Source organism: Fukomys damarensis, unplaced genomic scaffold, assembly GCF_012274545.1.
Source record: "Fukomys damarensis isolate Sample0158 unplaced genomic scaffold, DMR_v1.0_HiC HiC_scaffold_29, whole genome shotgun sequence".
In the NCBI taxonomy this organism is placed as follows: domain Eukaryota; kingdom Metazoa; phylum Chordata; class Mammalia; order Rodentia; family Bathyergidae; genus Fukomys; species Fukomys damarensis.
In genome coordinates, this window is record NW_022900941.1 from 15,321,052 (window position 1) to 15,341,589 (window position 20,538).

The 20,538-nt window shown below is 38.5% G+C and overlaps 1 protein-coding gene across 10 annotated transcripts in view; it reads right to left on the bottom strand.

Moving 5' to 3' along the window:
• Window positions 1-20,538, bottom strand: part of Nckap5 (NCK associated protein 5) — an 855,349-nt gene that overhangs the window by 85,419 nt on the left and 749,392 nt on the right. For all 10 annotated transcript variants that reach the window (XM_010606203.2, XM_010606202.2, XM_033757250.1 and 7 more), the window contains one exon: window positions 20,341-20,419. In XM_010606203.2, coding sequence (XP_010604505.1) covers window positions 20,341-20,419 — 79 coding nt within the window. The remainder of the gene's footprint in view (window positions 1-20,340; window positions 20,420-20,538) is intronic.

Sequence of the window (20,538 nt, forward strand, 5' to 3'; positions counted from 1 at the left end):
TTTTCACATATGTAGGTAGAGAATGTTTCAATTTTAATTTAGTTTCATTCATTGGCTTCTTAAGTAATGATTTCCTTATGCTATTATTCATAGCACATGGTGTTGGTTATATATAAAATATATATTATATATAATATATAATGTTTATATATAATAGGTATACACACACACACACATATATATAATAGGGTGTTTTGATGCAGAATAAAAAGATGGTTACAAATCAGTGATAAGAGGACAGACAATTAATACAAAATCCGACGAAAATTTTGAAGGCATTTGTCAACAGGAAAGATGCTCAACCTCATTAGTGGTGGGGGAATGCCCGTTGAAAACTGAGATTTTCTACGCTTCCATAAAGTGGCCAAGACTTTAAAAACTAATCACAAATGGTGGCAAAGATGTGAAGCAAGTGGAACTTTTATACTGTTGATGAGATTATCGTGATAACTTACCACAACGCTGAAAGGAGCTTTATGCATAATAACCTAAACTAGGTACTACTGAATGCCTACCAGGTAGTAAGTGGGTAAAACAAACTGTTACACATAAACACAGTAAAGTACTGACTAGCAAGAAAAAATAAAACAAGCAAAAACCCCAATGATGATGGTTTTAAAAAACACCCTGCTTATAAAGAGTCCACATTGAAAATATTATATAATGTATGACTGATTCTATTCACATAAAATTCTAGCAAAGGAAAACATAGTGATAGAAGGCACAGCAATGGCCCCCTGGGACCACAAAAATCTGTTTGTGAGTGAGGAGCATGTCCAATATTTTGACTGCACTACTGGTTACACACTGTATAAATTAATCAAAACACAGTTAACTGTACACTTCAAAAGGGTGAATACTGATGTAGGTAAATTACACCTCAACATACACACTTTCAAATATTAAATACGGATCAAAATGTATAATTGATATTGTATAACCGGAAGAAAAAGTCTTAAAGGAGTAGGGGAAGCGGGAGGGGTAGGGAAAGGTAAGAAGCACAAAGAAAAAAATATGAGAAAAGGAAAAAAAAGGGAAACAACGTCTTTGTAAATAGGGAAGAGTGGAGGGGATGAAGGGAGGGCAGGGGAAGGACGAAAAAATAAGAAGCAAGATCTGTCATGTAAAGGTACACGATCCAAATGATGAATGCAACTGTATTGTATACCTAAATTGTACCAATAAACTTAATGGGAAAAATATATACTCAGTCTGCTAATAAAGATTTACAGAACACCAAATGTGAATCCTTGGTTGAAAAAGCGAAAGCAGAGGAATTGGGCTTTTCCCCGGTTAGTCCTTGAACAATCATTAGAAACATATAAAAGTGATGCTGGCAAGGAAGGGCCTTCAGGACTCAACAAGGACCAAGACTAAGGTTCTTCTTTTACCCTAGAACCAAGTATCCTACAAAGGGTTTTGTGTATTTCATCCTGCCAATACTCGTGGATAGTAGCTATTATAATCCTCATTTTACACAGGGAAAAGCAAAGCTCTGATACTTGCCAGGATACCAACATGACTCTAGAGCTTGGGTTCTCTGGATATATCAAATTGCTCCCAGCAGGACTGGTGCTGTGGTCTGCAAGTATCTCCCCCGATTTTATGTACAATAAATACGCCCCCAGACCTTATCACAGTGATGAGTTGGTGAATTCTTTACAAAGTGAGGCCCAAAATAAAGTGATTAGGTCAGAGGGGATCCCACATTCAGAAAGGATTAATACAGTTCTCATGGGTGCTTATTAACTCCCTCAAGTGTGAGATGCTATAAAAAGGGCAAACCTGGTCCCTAAATCCCTCATTTTCTGTTTTCCATGTGACTTCTGTCTTTCTTTTGGACGTGGTCCCACCACGATGCCAACTCACCACTGTGATGTATCCAGAAGCCCCACACTACAGGTTGAACCAATGGAACTGCATGCTCTAAGACTTTCAGCCTCCAAAACTCAGAGTAAAATCTCTCTCTCTCTTTTTTTTTTAATACATTAACAACCCCAGCTCTTTTGTTGTTACAGCAATAGAAGGTAGAGTAAGATAGCTGGGGATCCTCACTATCAGTAGGTGTTCCAGGAACTTTATAGCCTGGTACTTCTCTATATTGTAAGGGGAAGGCACAGCTCCTGATTTCCTGGCTAGGTGCTATAGACCCTCCTCTGCAGATAGGTCCCTAAGGGAGCAGAGCCGCTAACACATGACCCTACAAGCAGATTTTCTGTAGCATCACAACATTTGCTGACTGTTTATTAAGCAAGTGTTTCACTTGCACTGTGTAATTGTGCATATGTAATACACATATTTCACATCTCAGTAAACTGAGTTTGAAATGATTCATGATTTGACCATAGGAAAATCCTCGGTTTAGACTGAGGACTGTATAAATCTCAAAGCGCGATAGTGACATGGTTACAATACTGTCTTTTGTATTATTTTACCAAGCATTTGGGATCAGTAAGATGTTCTTTCTGGAAAGTAATGGGTTGAATAGTACAAAACTATGCAGAATTAGAGCGAAATTCAGGGCTGCTTTCATTTGGGGCCCCTGCATGCACTGCCTTATAGTGGTCTTTACTCTGTCGAAGTTTATCTTTAGGTTTGTAGGAGGTGGCTGTAGCAGGTGCCTAACAGTCAGCTGCGGACTCCCAGATGTAGAGAGGCCTTTATGTGATTATCGCTAGAGCTCTAATAAACCTGGGCCCCGACAATTAGTCAAATGAGGTTATAAAATCATTCCTAGACCAACACATGCCACCTGGAGAATGTCATTCAGACTGGCCCAGGGCCCCATTTCTGAACCAATTACTGGCATATGAAAGGTTACTGTAGTGGTCTTAATCAAGTTTCACCCCTGGAATGGAAACGAATAGCAGGAAGCCAACTAAAATGCTTGCTGCAATCTTCTTTATTATTATCTCAACTGAGTTCACAGCAACGCTATGTCTAAGTGGTCATCCCCATTTTACAGATAAGAAAACAAAGGTACAGAGAGCATCTATCTCTCAGGGACACAAACACGTAGACAGAAGTCAAGATTCAAAGCCAGGTCTTAGCACCAAGCCCAGAGCTCTTCCCCCTGTTTTGCAACTATGCCTATACCCTTTTCTGCTCTTAAGAGCAAACTCTAGGATGCTGCTGGTAATATATTCATCTTCTGGATTCCTGCCTTTGGTATTTATCATAATTTTTTCCTAATTCAATTATCACTCCATTATGGATGCTAGTGAACCATTTATAACCCAGTCAAGAGGCTTTTATTTTTTTTTCGAGCACTTCCTTCCTAATGAGATTTTAAGGCTGTCATTTAAAATAAAGAGTCTGATATACCTTAACACTTATTTAGTATAATACAGACTTTTTTCTTCCTTTTTATTTCCATTTCCTAAAATAATCTCATGCTCAGAAAATTGTCCTTTTAAAATTATTTTATTGATACAATTTAGATATACATAATGATTATATTCATCATAGGGAATTGGTACCTATATATGATATATCTTGATTCCTCTTTTTTCTAAAATTGCCCTTTTCAAATTCTTTTTCTGTGTCTACCCCATCGAAGTCATAGCCTCAGGTCCCTTGGCTTTCACCACCTGAATCATTCACCGTAACAGACCTAATGAGAAGAGGTTCTGGCCTTTGGGCTGCTATGCAAGAGTGTCATAGAGGTAGCATTTCCCCCCCTTAAAAGACATATGAGAGAAATGATGTAGAATAAAACCCTCAAATATCTGCTTAGCTACACAGGGCACTTTTTCAAGTAGAGATCCAATAAAAATGGAAATATTGAACTGGTTGGCAGATGACTGTGACTTTAATAGGTAGCCCAGGACCAGAAGCTGGGGTAAAGGGATCCCTTGGACACTGACTTACTTTACATTTAAAACATGCTGCCATGAACGTCACCTTCTTTGGTTCTCCCAACAATCAGGCCCTGAACTGAGGGAGGAAGGCAGAAATCAGTACATCTAGCTTACATTTGCAGAAATAGGCCAGTTTTGCTTAATGAATCAGAGGAAATAATAAGTGAAATATGGATATCCTGCTTTCAGGTTCGGTTCTGCTTACTATTCATGATTTTGATTCCTGAAAGACTAAATAAAGGTATGTAAAGGATATGAAGGCTCAGGAATTAGTTTAGCTTCTCTGATCCTGTATTTGAAGTCTGAATTTTACATATTTTTATCTACAGCCTTACCATCCTGCACATGCTCTTTCTTGTCTGTGTTTTACATATTTTTGGACTTTTTTTTGGTACACAAGATGACAGAAAATGTGGGGCGAAGCTGTATCATTTCGATTCAAAGCCATTCTACAAAAGTTCAAAAGATGCTATCGAGTATATATGTTGATACCACTTGGGGCAGACGTTATACTGTGGCCCTCCCAAGGGGCAGCGATATCACTGCGTGTTGAGTCACAGGGAGCAATGCCACTGATGCTTTGGAAAGCACGCATTTTTCCAAGATGAGATGGAAGAGGCATCAAAGATGATTCTTGCTTAATAGCACAATGTGGGGGGACCCAGAAATAAGGAAGATTAGCGCATGGGAAAGAGACAACAGCGACACAGCAGCCCCGAGAGGACAAGGAGGCAGAAGGAAAGGCAGAAAGGGAAGAGGAGCCGCATCTGAGGAAGCCGAGTGAGCCCTGGGGTCTGGAGGACACACTACAGATGCCAGGACTGAGGCCTGGACATCATCAATCACAGAGTTCCTGGGGAAGGAGGAAGGAACACGAATGCATGACACTGCATTAGTGAACGTAGGATTAAGGAAGAAGCCAAGGGCAGCCAAGAGAGCTCCAAGGCAAGTGTGCTGAAAACGTCTTTGTCAAGCTCAAGCAAGTCACAGTACACTGAGGAGAAGCCCGATCCTCTCACTCCACACAGACTTGGAAAGAATCAAGGGAGAAGAATGAGGAATAGGAGGCAGAGGCTAAGTCGCTCCCTCTTAGAGGTCCTAAGGGTTGTAGAGGAATGGAACATGCCACATCATTAAAGGTTTGTGACAGCTAAATCTGCTTAAACCCATAGGGGCAGGAGAAACTTTTCTACGGACCACAACTCAGCCTACCGGTCTCTGAAGAGCTCAGCTTCTCTTCCAAATGTCTGCAGTACACCACCCTTGCATATGCAAACTGATTGACAGTTACAATGAAGCATGTGTCCCCCAGCCCCTACTCCAAGGGCCCCATCACCCAGGTGCATTGAACTTGGCAGAGTCCAAATGCTCGATGCATTCAAGGATCCCTAAGCAAAAGCAGAGTACGTGCAGGTGCCTCGAAGGGGCCGAATACTCACATAGGGGCTGGTGAACAGTGGGGATTTCTCACTCCCTGTATACTGGGCTGTCCTTTCTGGCAGTTTCATTACAGCATCCTATACAACCTCTCTCTACAAAGGAAGGTCTGGTACCGGCTCAGCACAGCACCTCACCCACTCACTGAGGAAGAAAGTCATTTACTCTGGGTTTCCTTGCAGCCCAGGCCTCTTTGAGAGCAGGGGAGTGTGTGAACTGCATAGTGTACTAATCACTATCCTCAACTCTTGCCGGGCAGTGGAATTATCTACCTGGAACACAACGACCACTGATTTCATCAGGAACATCTCATGCATGTCCCTAGTCATCATTTTTGCCCTTCAAGGAGTTTTGCTCTAAAACACAAATTCTCTCTAACAGGGGACACATTACCGTGTAATGAATAAATAGGCTGTGTGCAGCTGTGGGGATCTGTAGGGGCCTGACACCCTTCTACGCACACCTCTGGCACTTTTGGATGGGAAGAGCTGAGAGGATCGGCTGATGACCAGCCCCTGTATGAGGCTCTTCACATCTTACTGCCATTTAGATGGGTTTTGAAGTCAGATTCAGTTTAAGGAAAAAAAAAAAAATCTACGTTGCTCACATGAACCCAAGCACTAAAATGAAAGGCTTTCCAATAAGCAGGTTTCAATCGTGATGCCTGAACCACTGTTTTACAAGCAAGGTGACAATGTAGGCTGAACCCTGGCATTTGCAGTGTCGCCCATTCCCACCTTACTGGCTCAGTTTTCCGTGGTCTGGATGACGCAAACTTGGGCTGCTGACAACAGTTCAGCTTCCTTTGTCTGACATTCTCATCATCCTGGTAAAAGCTATTTACATGTCATTATGTTAATCAGGATTCACTAGAGAAAGAGAACCCAAAACGTCTCCCTCCTCTTCCTCTCTAACTCTTTGTGGGAGTCTGTGTGTATCATAAGGAATCGACTATGGAAATTAAGAAATGCAGGTTGAGTTGGCAAGCTAAAGACCAGGAGGTGATGTATAGCTCCAGACCAAAGGCCAGCAGGCTCAAGACCCAGGAAAAATTAATGTTTCAGTGTGAGTTCAAAGACTGCAAAAAATACCCCGTGCTCCATGGAAGGCATGCAGGGAATTCTCTCTTACTAAAGGGTGAAGCAGAGGTGTCAGCGTTTTTATTCTATTCTGGCCTACAACAGATTGGATAAGGCCTACAACAGTAAGGAGAGCAAACTGCTTTACTTGCTCTACCAATTTAAAAGTTAATCTCATCCCGAAACACTCCCACTGGAAACAGAGCAATATTTTAACAAATATCTGTGTGCCCCACAAACTATTCCAGTTGACACAAAATTAAGAATTACAAGAATTAGAGAGCTAATGTTTATGGCACACAGAAATGATTAAAGAGCCAAAATAAGATGAAATAATTTTCTAATTCATTTAATGTAATTTTCAGACGTCCTTTAAATAAACACAGGATGAGAGATGAACGCAATGATGGCTACCCTGGCAACGCTACTCCTCCCCCTCCAACCCTGCCTCTAGACTTAAGAGACTATATTACTTAGTGATGAAATTATTATTTTAAAATTGCTTTCCACATGTTTCTAATGCAGATGCCCCAAATCTTGTAGAAACAGACTGAAAGTAATCCTAAATCTGTTGCTCCAAGGAGGCAAATGAGGCTTTAGGGGAAGACATAACTCATCTAGGGTTAGAATGCTTGGAAAACATTTTCAGAACTCAAGTGCATGGTTCTCCCTTCTTTGTTCTTAGCGCACACTGGAACTTCCTCACAAAGAAACGATGGCTGTCATGGCTGATGGAAGAGCTGGCTGCAAAGCAGGCAGATGACAAAGAACTTCAGGAGACATATTCATAAAGGGGGAAGTTCAGCAGGTGTTCCCATTAAGAGGCAGCTAACTTTTACAGAGGCTCGGTTACAGTGGGTTCCTTGGTAGTTGGGTAGCATGCTGGGCACTTCTAGTGGCCTGCCCACATTCCTAGCTTTACTATTGTGCACACCCAGTTGCCAATAACCACATCTCTTTGCCTAAAGGTGACAACACCCGAAAGAAACAGCCGAGCTCTAAACCAGTGATGGTAAACCTTTTAGAGACCGAATACCCAAACTGCAAACCCAAACACACTTATTTATCAACAACTGTAATTAAACCTGAATACTGAAATTTTACTTTAGAAAAAACATCTCATACAACTCATGATGCCATCACAGAGAGGATTCTGTGTGTCTTCTGTGGCAAGTTTGACATCAGTTTAACCTGTGATGGGAGGAATTGCTGAATACCCAGGTGTGTCATGCCCAGGTGGGAAAATTCTGAGACTTGGGTTCTACAGCTCACTTTCTCAAAGGCTAAGATTCTGTAATCACCTGTGGTAATGGTGAGGGCTGATGACATGTCATGTATATGTGATCCACTCAGGCACATAAAACCTGGTGTGCTACTGTCCCGGTCTCGAAATTCTTAAAAACTTTTGAACAAATTTCTGCACCTTGTTTTACACTGTGCTATGCAAATCATATAGATGGCCCTTGACAGCCAGTGACAAGTGCCTTTTATTGGCTGGTTTCCTATCTCCGACTCATGTCCCCTATCATTCTCCCTGGTTCCTCCTGATAATTTAGTGGCTATTAAGTATTTGTCCACGGGGTCTACTGGGAAACTAAAAATTAGATCATGGCAAATATTATAATCTTAAAAGCAAAGGATTAAAACAAAGCCATCTTACTATTTTTACTAAAGGAACACAATAAAGCTTATGGCTTTAATAGTCACCAAAAACAAGGTCATGATTATATCATCTGTCATTACCATACCTAATTGAACTATCCAAGGAGTTTTGATAGGAAGCAATACTCAAATAAGCTTTCTGACTCCTTTACATCACAGACCAAGTGCTCAGGTGCATCTAACATGCAAATAACTCCCTGAGTAAGCAGGGCAACAAACAGCAGCAGAGCTGACATTTAAACAACAGCTCTGCATGCCATCTGTTTTAAAGACATTATTTGTCTTTGCTGGCATCTCAAGAAGAAAAAGTTCATATAATTTAGGAACTGTGAAGGAAAATAGCTCTTGATCATTAACAATGATAGGACTCTCTGCAATCATCAGATCTTTTGGTAATATCCAAGTATTATTTTTAAGGACCTGCCAAGGAAACTGGTCTTTTTGTAGAGTCTAATATCAAGGCAAGAGATAGAGAGATTCAATCTTCAACTAAATTTGAGAAAAAGATGTAAATAAAGGTTTTGGCTTAAAATCAGGTCAGATGAGCCCATAGAATCCACAGTCTCTGTACTCTCCATTTTCATATCCCCAGGGTTCAGCACAATGCCTGGAATGAAGTCAATGCCTAATAAATATTTAGTAGCTGAACTGAACTTAGTTTACGGCTGGGCTTTGAGGTTTGAGCACCAGAGAATGAAAGTGACTCACTCTTACCTGTGGAGCAGATAACATCTTTTCCATTAGTTCCTTCTTAGAGCTTGAAACTTATCAAATGGGCAGAATAGCAGGGAAGGAAACAGTTCAGAAGGAAGAGGATGAAGGCAGTGGATGAGCAGGAGGTTTGGGTGAGATGCTACATGTGAGTGTAGTCATGGCTCACATATGTTAGTAGCTAACCATATGTTAGTATGGGGCACGTGATTCTTGAAGACCAGTTTCAGGAACACAGGGCTAACTTAGGACTTTCTCCCCCTGTCTGAGGCTTACAGCCAGGAACTTTCATGACCAAATCCTTCTATTCTAAAGACGCTCTACTCTTCCAAATGGATCCTGCAGTGAATTATGGGGCAAATGTGAAACTTCAACATGCTTTACCCTCTTTGCCAGTCAGAGGGATGGCGGCCATGGCTACCAAGACTCTAGACAATCCCTCTTAATAACAGTAACCGCCACTACAATAACGACTAACATTTGGCATGGGATTTAGCTCAGTTTTTATACCACCTGCCTTGCAAGCACAAGGACCTGAATTCGATCTCCAGTACCAAAAACAAAAATAGACTAACACTTAAGTTACTGTCTGCACGTGGAGTTATACCACAAACTCATGTGCATAAACACAATGAATGCTCTCAACAAAAACTTCAACTGTTTCTGTTTTTCCCATTTGGCAGATGAGTAGATTGAGGTTCAAAGATGTCAGAAATGACAGTATCCTGTAGGTGGCAAAGGGGGAACTGGAGTGTTGGCCCACAACACTGCCCAAGGAGTCAATGGAACTGCTAACCAAAGTGGCAAACTCCTAGAAAATACATGGTGGGAACATGACTGTCATGGACAAGGTCCATCTTTCACTCAGAAAGAGCTGGATAAATTTAGTGAGTTTTCTGTTATACTCAGATCTTTTAACTGAAATGTTGTCTTCCCATAAAACCAAAGGAAGTGAGAACTCCACATGGTAATTTGAAGTCCAGGTAGGACCCTCACTACCTAAAAGAATCTCAGAAGGTTCATGCAGGAAAAACAAGACAAAGCAAAGCAAAGCAAAGCAAAACAAAACAGTACAGCGTATCTAAAACAAGTCATCTCTCTTGTGGCTGAGGAGCTGCAGGCACTAAAAGATGAAATGTTTTGCACCAAATCATAAATCCCAAAATACAGACTCCTCTCCCACCCCAACTTTTCATTACCACAGTACATTGCCTTCTATTTTTAAAAATCTGGCTAATGGTAACCCAGAATAAGAGAACTATTTACAAAATACATTTCATAGGAAAAGAATTGACTTATTTAAACACTTGCTTTATAGTAGAATTATATAGAGATACTTTGACCTCAGGGAAACATTTGATGACTAAGTAACAGTGTGGGAAAATGGCATCGCTGGAAATACAGTACATTTATTGGAAACAGGGTAGCTGATGCCTACTCCAAATATTTTCTTGTACACATTGAATTCCTTCCAAATGGGCTTTCATGGTGCAACACAAGACCAAGTATCAAATAGGCACGACGTCATCTTAAAGTATATTTCCCCTCACCTTGGGAGTTGACACAATTGAGTTACAGGCAGAAAGTGTTTATCACGGTGGCATGAGAGTCTCTCTTCAAATTCCTCCTGCTTTTATAATCAAACAATGACATCTCCAGAGTATAGGTTTTAGCTAAGTAAGAAACATATTGGAAATTGATTCAGTGTTCCTGGCTTGGCTGAGACAGTGTTTTATAACCTGGTAACCCATCAGCCTGTTCTCCCTCCTTCCTGAAAAGCTTTTAGCTGTACCAGCGAGGCAAAGCAAAGATAAAGCAAACATTCTCTTATCTGATTCTGTGCAAAATGAGTGGAGCAGACACTGTACCAGCGATAAGATGATGGCAAAATGACTCTTCTCACATTCTATCAATGGACTGATGAAAGAAATTAAGACTGACACTGATAAGTTATTTTCTCAGGCACTACCAATTTCAAAAAAATGCGGATTTCTGTTCAGAAGCATTAAGCCCTGGTTGTATGTCTGACTCATTTTTAAAAGTACCCAAATCAACTCTATGTTGTAATAGACTTACTAAAAACTGATAGTTTTCCTTTCTCTTTACCTCATTCTCTTTTACTTGACACATCTTGTTTAAGGATTTGCTCAAACCAAGAGTATCCCCACTCCTGAGATTGCTTTCCTATTTATTTTCTGAGTCACATGTGTTATTAAACAACTCAATTTTCATCTCTACCATTTGCCACAGCTCTCATCTGATCTGTCCTTCTAGCACCTTATTCCTTTCAAACATGTCAGACTTAGTGGATATATCACTGGGAATCCTGGTGGATTTTGACATGTTTTAGTAGTAAGTACTTTATAAACATGTATAAAACAAAAACTATAAGACTATATAACTATACATGTTACCGAAGTAGCTATATATAGTATGTAGTTATATAAGTGTATAACTCATATAGTTATAAAATATAATATAAAGTTATATATATAATTTTAATTATATAATATATACAATTACATATAAATAATATAAAGTTTTATGTATGTAGTTATGTTATATAAAGTTATAAATATAAAGTAATATATAGTTATATATAATATATAAGTATAAATATAATATAAAGTTCTAAAGTTATATATAATGTTATATATATGTTATATAAAGTAATATATATATAATTTTTATTGTTATATTTAGAGTATTTACATTTCTGTGCTCATCAATTCCCCTTGCATTTCAGATCGTCTTGGTCTTTTTTTGTACGGTGCGGAGATCGAACTCAGAACCTTGGGCTTGCAAGGCAGGTAGTGGCACCACTGAGCTAAATTTCCAGCTTGTCTTTTTTTTTTTTTTTTTTTATGAGTGGTATTCTCTTTTTTGAAGTGACTTTAGTGAAGATCTACTGAAAAAAAAATCCTCAGTTTTTTGTTTTGGGTTTCTCTTTAGAAGATGTCTTTACTACCTTTTCTCCTTTGTTGAAGCACAATTTCCCTGAATATTCCTTTCTAGACTATTAATTTGTCTAGCACACTGAAGATTTAATTCCATTGTCTTCTGGCTTTCATTGTTTCCATAGAGAAGTTCACTGTCACTCTATAACTGTCATTATCTACTAGGTAATATTTACTTTCACTTCATGTTAATATTTTTCTTTTACTTGTGGTGTTCTACATTTTTGCTGAGAGGTGCCTAAACACAGATTTATTTTTTATTTATCTTGCTTAGGACTAATTTGAATTTCTATTCTCTCCATCTGGAACTGCAGTCAAATATATGTTGATTTAATTATCTTTTCCTCAAGGTGTCTCAAATTCTTTTTCATATTATCTCATTGTGATACATTCTGTGTAATTTTTCAACTCTATTAGTAATTATCTCTTCAGTTGTCATAAATATTATCGAACCAATAAATAAATACTATCTACTCCTTAAAGTCCTATTTTTCCCTTTCTCAAATTTGATTGCTCATTTGTTCCTTTGTTAACTTTGATTTCCACTTTTATTTATTTAGATATACTACTTTTATATTTTCTATTGCATAATTCCTAATTGTGCTGTCTTTTCTGGACTCATTCTACTGAATGTTATTTTTTTCTGGCTCTCATTAAGAAGTCATTTTCCCCTAATGATTTCAGCGATTTTCTATTGAGAGTTAATTATCCTTGGAACTTTATTTGTACATTAAGGTTAGAGTGGGCGCCTCAAGACAGCATGTGATGTGGGTTCTACCAGACTTTAGGGAGCATTACGACCTGAGTGTGTATTTAAAATTTTCATTATGAGAAATTGAAAATATGCTCAGTGTGATATAACCTCATTTACCCACTGCTTAACTTAAAAATATCAACAGTGCTATTCTTGTTTTCTCTATATCCTGTTATTCTCTGAAGTTATGAAAAGTAAAACTTGGATCATTTTAAAATTTCAAACTGGGAGATTTAAGAAACACAAAGAAAGCCAGTTAGATCCCTGAGATATGTGAGTTAAAATGATTCGGTCTTCAATGGAGACATTTTTTCTTTCCTTTTTCCTTTTTTTCCCTAGCTAGAGTTAAGACTGAGTTAAGGTTGAAATCAAGTTTTGATCTTTAAAGTTTTCCTCTTACAGTGCAACTTTGTAACTAATGCCTTTTGGAATCTAGCTTTACACTCGCTGTAGGGTGGTGTTTTTGATCTAATATTGCACCTTAGTCAGGCCTGTGGATTTTGGTATACAAGCAGTTTAGCTCCCTAACACGAGGCTTCCGGTGGAGTAATCAGCTGCCCCTGTATGTCCAATAAAATCAAGAAAACAAGCAAACTGGGACAGCTATCCAAGCTCCAGGTCACCAGGGACAGGTCAGAGGCCTTATGCAAATGCTAGTGATAACATTCTCTTGTCCCTATGAACTGAACTGAAGCTTTCTCGCTTTTCTTAGCCTTTCATGAATTCCTTGCCTGCAGCTCAGCCACATTTTTAAGGAGCTGTGCAGAGTTTTATATTCTATTCTATACTTTAAGGTGTGGCATTCTGTAAAAAGATTTTGAAATTCTAATTTGACATACTGCCAGATAAAACAATGTCTCTTAATTTTTTTTTAAGAACTGAGCCCACATTTAAAAATATACCACGTCAAATAAAAATGTAGATTTTTTTATTCTCATGAAAATAAAAAAGATTTGGCTACACAGGAGCAGCATTCTAGGCTCACATAGCATGTTCTTTCCGTCCCTCTAAGCCCCGTCACTGATGATGTACATAAATGTACTTCATGCTCTGTGACTCACTGGCCCAAGGCCAAGGGTTCTGGTCTCTGGGACCTGAAAGGTGATCAAAACACAGCCATCATTTGGAATACTTATTTAGCTTTATTTCAATAATCTACTCATGAAGCTGGATTTGGATAAAGGCTCTACTGTACATCAGCCACACGGCTGAGCAAAGTACGCAGCTTTTCAGAACTTCCAATTCCACAGCTGCAAATGGTGGACATAAAACCCAACTCACAAGCTGGGGTGAGGATAAAACAAGGCAATGTGCATAAAACATCTAGGCTAGCCAGTGCCCAGTGCATAGAAAGCTCTTAACACACAGTACCTGGTAGTGTTATGCATATCACTGTTTTACTTCTTCCAGAACTTTCTGTCACCTAGGCAGCTTTCAGGATTTTGCTTGAGGCACCCTGCTGCTGTTCACCTTCTCTCTCCTCTTCCTTACGATGTCATACAGTGTAGACACAGTCTTTAACTTGAAGTGAATTAGTTGCCTTTTGAAAAATTGAGAGGTCTGTGCAAAAACAAGCCTCTAAATGAGCTATTTCAGTTTCTCTAGCTCCATACTTTAGAGAAATAAGCCCTGGTAAAATGTGGAACAAAGGTGAAACTTATTTAAAGCACCCCACTCATTATGTTTTTGGTGGTTCCTTCTCTTTCATAATATCCCCTTGGACAGCACTTCTGCCTCTGCCCCTGGCAGCTTACTGATGTGTAGCCTGCCACCCTTTTCCTGGCAACACTTCCTTCTTACACTTCTCAGTTCCCTGGTAGGAAAAAATTCCCACTCCAGAGCTTATTCTTTTAGGGTCTTGTGTGTGTTCACTGAGAAACGCATTGCTGTTATTAGCCAATGATGCCTGCATGGTTCTTCCAGAGAACATCTGTATCCTGACAAGTAACTGGAAGGGCCTCAATCAAGCGAGTCACCGAAGGGTGTGACATTCAGAAAGGTCCCAAAAGACTGGAAGGTGAGTTCTTTCTGGGCAAGGAGTCCTTTAACAGCCTTTAAGCACTCCAAGTTGCCCATCTTTTTACATGAATTAATGACTATTCAGCAGAGCACCACTCTGCTGAGGAAACATCGTATTTCATGAGGTTGATGCCTAAAACATTTGGTTGGTCTGAGGCGAAATAAAAGAAAATTGAAGTTTTTTCTTTAAAAAAAAATCTAAATGTAAAAATCATAGCAATTGGATATCCACTTCTTATCATACTGATCTTCTTTTAAAACTCCTTAGTTTGTATGTGTCTATAAAATACAAATATTTACGTTTGGTTTTCAAGGTCTCCCCTATCTGGTCTTATGTGAAACCCAACTCTCTTTGTACCTCATTCTCAAAATATACCCTGTGCTCTAGCCAAGCTGGTCTTTTGCTAATTCCTTTCCCTCTCTCTAGATCTTTGCTCACATTGCTACTCTTGATTTGAAGAGTACCTCATTCTCAAAATATACCCTGTGCTCTAGCCAAGCTGGTCTTTTGCTAATTCCTTTCCCTCACAGTGTGTCACGTTCATTCCTCTCTCTAGATCTTTGCTCACATTGCTACTCTTGATTTGAAGAAACCTCTCTCCTGCTGGTGACATTCTGCTTCCTAGGATAGTGTTTCCCAAACTTTGCACATTAGAATCACCTTGGAATCCTTAAGAACTACTAAGGCCTGGCTCCCAAATTGATATATTCTGATTTAACTATCACAGGGTGCGACTTGGGTATAAGCATCTTTACAGCCATCCTTAGTGATTCTGATGGGTAGGGAACTTTGGGAATTACTGACCTAAATGATAAAATAATAAACGCTTGTATGCTTCACTCTTTTTTCCTTATAGATAATCATCAATGCTTCTGGCTGTACCAAAGCTGGGCTCTGCACCTTGGTCTTTTATATGTATGCATATAAAATATCTCTATCTTACCAGTGGTTACACTGTATCAAATTATCTGTTTGCTTCTCTATCTTCCTAATAGGTTGATGTCTAGAGGGCAGATACTATGTATGTCTTATTTACTTTAGTATCCTCAGTATTTGACACAGGCTATGGTTTGTAGAAGTCTACTGAACAAAATTGAATTTAAATTCTGGTGCAATCTATAGAGGTCAATATTTTATAGGAGGAACAAAGCCATGCCTTTAACACCATTAAGTCTATAATTCTCTACCTAGTGAAAAAACAGAGGAAGGAGTCACAGACATACAGTCATATCCATCAAAGCCTTACATAGTGAGTACCTCTGACAGGAAGAAGAAAACACAGTAGCAAGTGGACAGATGATTAACCAAAAGAATTGGCACCAAAAGAACGAGAAAGGAGGAGGAAAGTACATGGGGATACTTAGTGAATGGAGAGTAATATTATTATTTCCAGGCGTTGGTAAAGGGGAACCATATGGTCCTATTTCCACGGGGCTAATGTCAGGAATTTACAATTCAGAGTGAAAACAAGATGCAAAGCCGTCCCTTTGGAGTTTGTCATGAGTAGTCGGTTATAAATGGGCAAGTCGGTGCACAGTGGAAATGGCCTTGCCCAAAGCATACTACAGTACCTCTTAGGTGTCATTCTGTATGTTTAGAAAAATGTAAAAGAGAAATTATCCTGGGACATATTAATTTGGGATCTGAATCATAAAAAACACACCATCCTATTCCTAACCCCCAGCGCTATTGTCTAAGTAGTTTTCAGGATGCTGCCAGTCTTTCAAACCTTACAAACTTAGATTGTACAGAGCACATTGGTATTTTCCACCTACATTTTACGCTTATCTTCAACAGCTCACATGACCCACAATTAGGCCTGAGTATGTCAGTGGAGTATTCAAACTGTGACATTTGACTCAAACAGTTTTCTACTCAAAAAGCTGTGAATAGTCTAGGCAAATTTCTGGGATATGATTTAATTCTATTTTAAATAGAAATGCCACTGCCTCTACATTAAATTTCTCAACTTTCTTCAAATTTTCTCAGCGGGGAAAATTAGGAATATGCTTGAAATAAGACACACAATTATCAAGGACTTTTAATTGACTGGCAGCTGCAGTACTAGATGCCCTGCTGTCCTATTGGTTTAAATTTAGAGGAAGGAAAAGTCTAGATGTGTTGCATTTCATAAAAGATTTACTTGAACTTATACATACTTTGTTGGTAACTAAATATTTATTTATAAATGTAGCAGTGGCAAATTAATCAAAGTTAAATACACTTTCTCAAAAAGTTATTCAAGGTTAATTGTCTACACAGAGTTATGAAAGTTCAGATTATGCAAAATAGAAACTAAGCATGTCTTTGGAATTAATTACATATTTCCCAACAACTCTCCACATTTATTTTCCTTGACTTTCTTAAACGATATAGAAAATATGTTTGTGGTCCTTTAGTACAAATCAGCTGAGGGTAGAAAATCAAACCTTGGAAAGTTCCATATGCTTGGAGAGGACAGACTTTGTCCGTGGTACTCCAAATCACCTCTATCTGACTCAGCAGAGTTTTCTCTTGGTTTTATCCATAAGTCAGTGCTCCTCTCGTGTGCTGCTTCTTGTGCTGTTCATGATGTGAGGTAGGCTTGATCCTGTCCCTTCTTTCTCACCCCATAATTTGTACATACTGACAGCTGAGTGCCTGAAACTTACAGCCCAAGGATTCTTCTTAACTAGAAGTAAAATTCTGTCTCTATTAGGGAAATTTTGTCATGCTAATCATTGGCTGATGTTTCCAGTATTAGACAATGGTATTTGATGCCTACTAATCATTTAACCCTAGTAGAAAATAGAATATATAGAATGAATCCATTATGGTTAAATAGCAAGAAATAAAAATTAGAAATATGGAAGTTGTGATCATTTGTATTAATACTTCTATTATGTTAGTTTACTCATTCGCTGGTAGCTTATTAACACACAAAAGTGTGACATTTATGAGGAAAATTTTAAAGACAAAAACCTAGTGGTATTATTTTTACTTAATTCATAAGTCTTGAGTTTCAATATAGAACAATAAGTATAGTTAACAATATATTACAATTAACATAACATTTTGATTAAATGAGCACGATTACCCATAGAAATGTAAACATTTAGATTCATAATAGTTTTGATCTTCTCTGTCAAAGACATCAGTTGATATACTTTTTTTCTTTTTTCTTTTTCTTTTTGGACCAGGTCCTTGCACTTGAGAGGCAGGTGGTGGAACCACTGAGCTAAATCCCCAGACCTACTTTTTTTCTTTTTTTGGTACTGGGAATAGAACTCAGCACCTCATCCTTGCCAGGCAGGTGCTGTGCCACTGAGCTACATCCCTGGCCCATCAGTTGGTATTTGGCTGGAAGAACATATCCCAGTTTTCTCAGGCGCAGGTACTAAAAATATTATATTATGGTTATAAAGTATTGTGAGCATATATGATTAATATTTTGCTTGGATAAACTGAAGAACATGGGATTACTAGGGTACAAAATGCATATTCTCAGCCATTCTTGTGAAATAAAGATAAATAACCATCTGACTTTGATTAGTTGCATACAGCCTTAAATGGAGGAACTTTAAAAAGCAATCATAATCACCGGCTAGGCCAGGAGACATTCTCAACTCTCTTCTTTCTGCTACTTCATGCAATAGGGATTGGACAACAATATATTTCTCCAGCATCCTTTTCAGGCAGACAACTGTGTGATCCATTTATCACCAAGTACATGTTAGGTGGAGTCTATGGTGAATTCTGGGGAGCATTTTACTCTTTTCCTTATACATTTTGTTTCACACGGGAATGAGATGCATGAATCAATTCACAGCTAGTGGCAACAAGCATAGGACAAAAAACAACATGGCAATGATGGCTAAGTAGACAGATAAAATGAACCAATGCTTTTGACATTACTGAGCTAATGAACACCTCTTTTTTTGAGACTTAATAATATAGGATATTAAATGATCTTATTAGTTAAGTAATGGTTTGTCAGGGTTTTGTTTGTTTACTTGTGTCCAGTGAATGTTTTCTTGAGACAAGTTCTCACTATTAGTTCAGGATGGCCTTGAACTCACTGTGTAGCTCAGGCTGGCCTTGAACTCATGACAATCTTCCTGTTTTAACCTCCCAAGTGCTAGGCTTACAGGTGTGTACCACCACACCAGACCCAGTGCATCTTATTTTTGTAGTTTCTATGACTTTAAGGAGGTAAGTCTCAATGATGTGAAAGTCAAGCCAATTCACTGCCACAAACATGACCTAAATTTACTTTTAGTAGAGTAATGTAAAGAAGCACCGTTCAACAGAAGGATAACAAAGGAAAGGTTTATGAAGAGGACATAGAATATGTGGCCAATGAACAATGATCCTACTACAACTTAGGAACTAAAACTTTAATGTTATGTCACTTTAATTAATTTAAGTTGAAATAGCCATGCGGGGCTAATGGCTATCATATCAAACAGCACAGATCTGAAGAAGTGCTAGGCTATTAAAATATTTAGATTACTGTAGTTCTCTTGAACAGAATTTCTGCCTTAATGTTATTTTACAGGCCGAAGAACACCTCATTATGGAAAAATGATGACTCAGTGTGGCTTCACCTAATATCATGTCTGAAGGCTGTTAAACAATATTTAACTTGCCTAGTAGCTAAGTACACAGAACCGATACCAATTTCAGCATTTCACATTGTCAACTATAATAAAAGATGTCTTCTTGGAATAATAATCTCATTCAGACTATGCTCATTCATCAGTTTGTTAAGATTTTTGTATTCCTAATTACAAATGAAAAGAGTAATAATGCTTTGCTACTCTCAGTAAGCTCTGGAGTAACAACGACTCATTGAGATAAACTAAATCATAGGCTGCAGAAGACTGTAGAGGAATGCTAGGAATTGAGCCAAAAGTGTATTACGGCATGAAGAGCCATGGGATGCCAAAGGTTGGCAGCAAAATACTCCGGTGAAAGGCAAGAGAGCAATGGACACTGACTGCACCAGAAACCAGCAAGGCTGTCACGTCCTGGAAAATGGCGTCCAACACTATCTGCTAAATCTAGATACGATTTAGAGCAGCAATTCCATTATCCCTTGGTGTCTCACATAAAAGCAAACAATCAGCATGCTCATATTCCCAGGTAGTTTTATAATCTGAAGAAGACTAATTCTGCAAGCATCCAAGATAGCCTGAAGGTATTAAAATCATCACCTCTTCAATCTCCTGAGACAAGGATCATGGTCCCTCATAACTCATCCATTGTAGTTACCTTTTGGCTGCAGAAGGTCAGCCATTCCTCTTGCACTCAAGTTCCTTTCTGTCTGGTGCTGTACTTGACAAATGGAATTTAATTCAGAGACAGGTATAACTATTCTTATGACTCTAAATAGGAATGATGAAGAAAATAAGCTTAAGATTTTGGCAAGGCATATTTGCTTATTCTGTTTGGTTATACCTGTAAAACACATACAATTTTGAAAATGTTCAATTTAAGAAAGCACCATCCCACATTTCTAACCAATAGGTATTTGCTGCTTCTTAAAACAACTATAGAGATTAGATCCATTCAGGGTTGATTTTCTCCCCAGAAACAAATTATTAATAGTCAGTGTCATTTTCCCTTTAGGCTGAAAAGTACTAATTTCTCATCAGTTCTCACTGCATTCCTTGGCAAATACCTATATTTTCTTTGTAAGTATCACTTTGACCCACTTTTTAAATGGTATTGGCCAATGTCTAAGGGATAAAGCAAAACAAGCTCAGTCCTGATTGATGGAGGCATAAGACATGGTCTCTAGGAATGTACCATGTGTGAAAGAAAGTTCCTCACAGAAAACATCTCACAATTAAAGATATCTCGAGACTTGAATTTTTACCTATGGCATGGTTCAGAAATGCAGAGTCTGCGATTGTACCTTCTTCATCCTCTTGTATGTTTTCATTTGACTCTTTTACCTGTACCAACAAGAAAATACTGGAAGTTCTTATTCATTTTATTAAAAAGATCTTTTGCAATCCTCAGAACAATGGCACATTCTATAACAAATGTGTAGGGTGTAAATGTGCCCATCTAT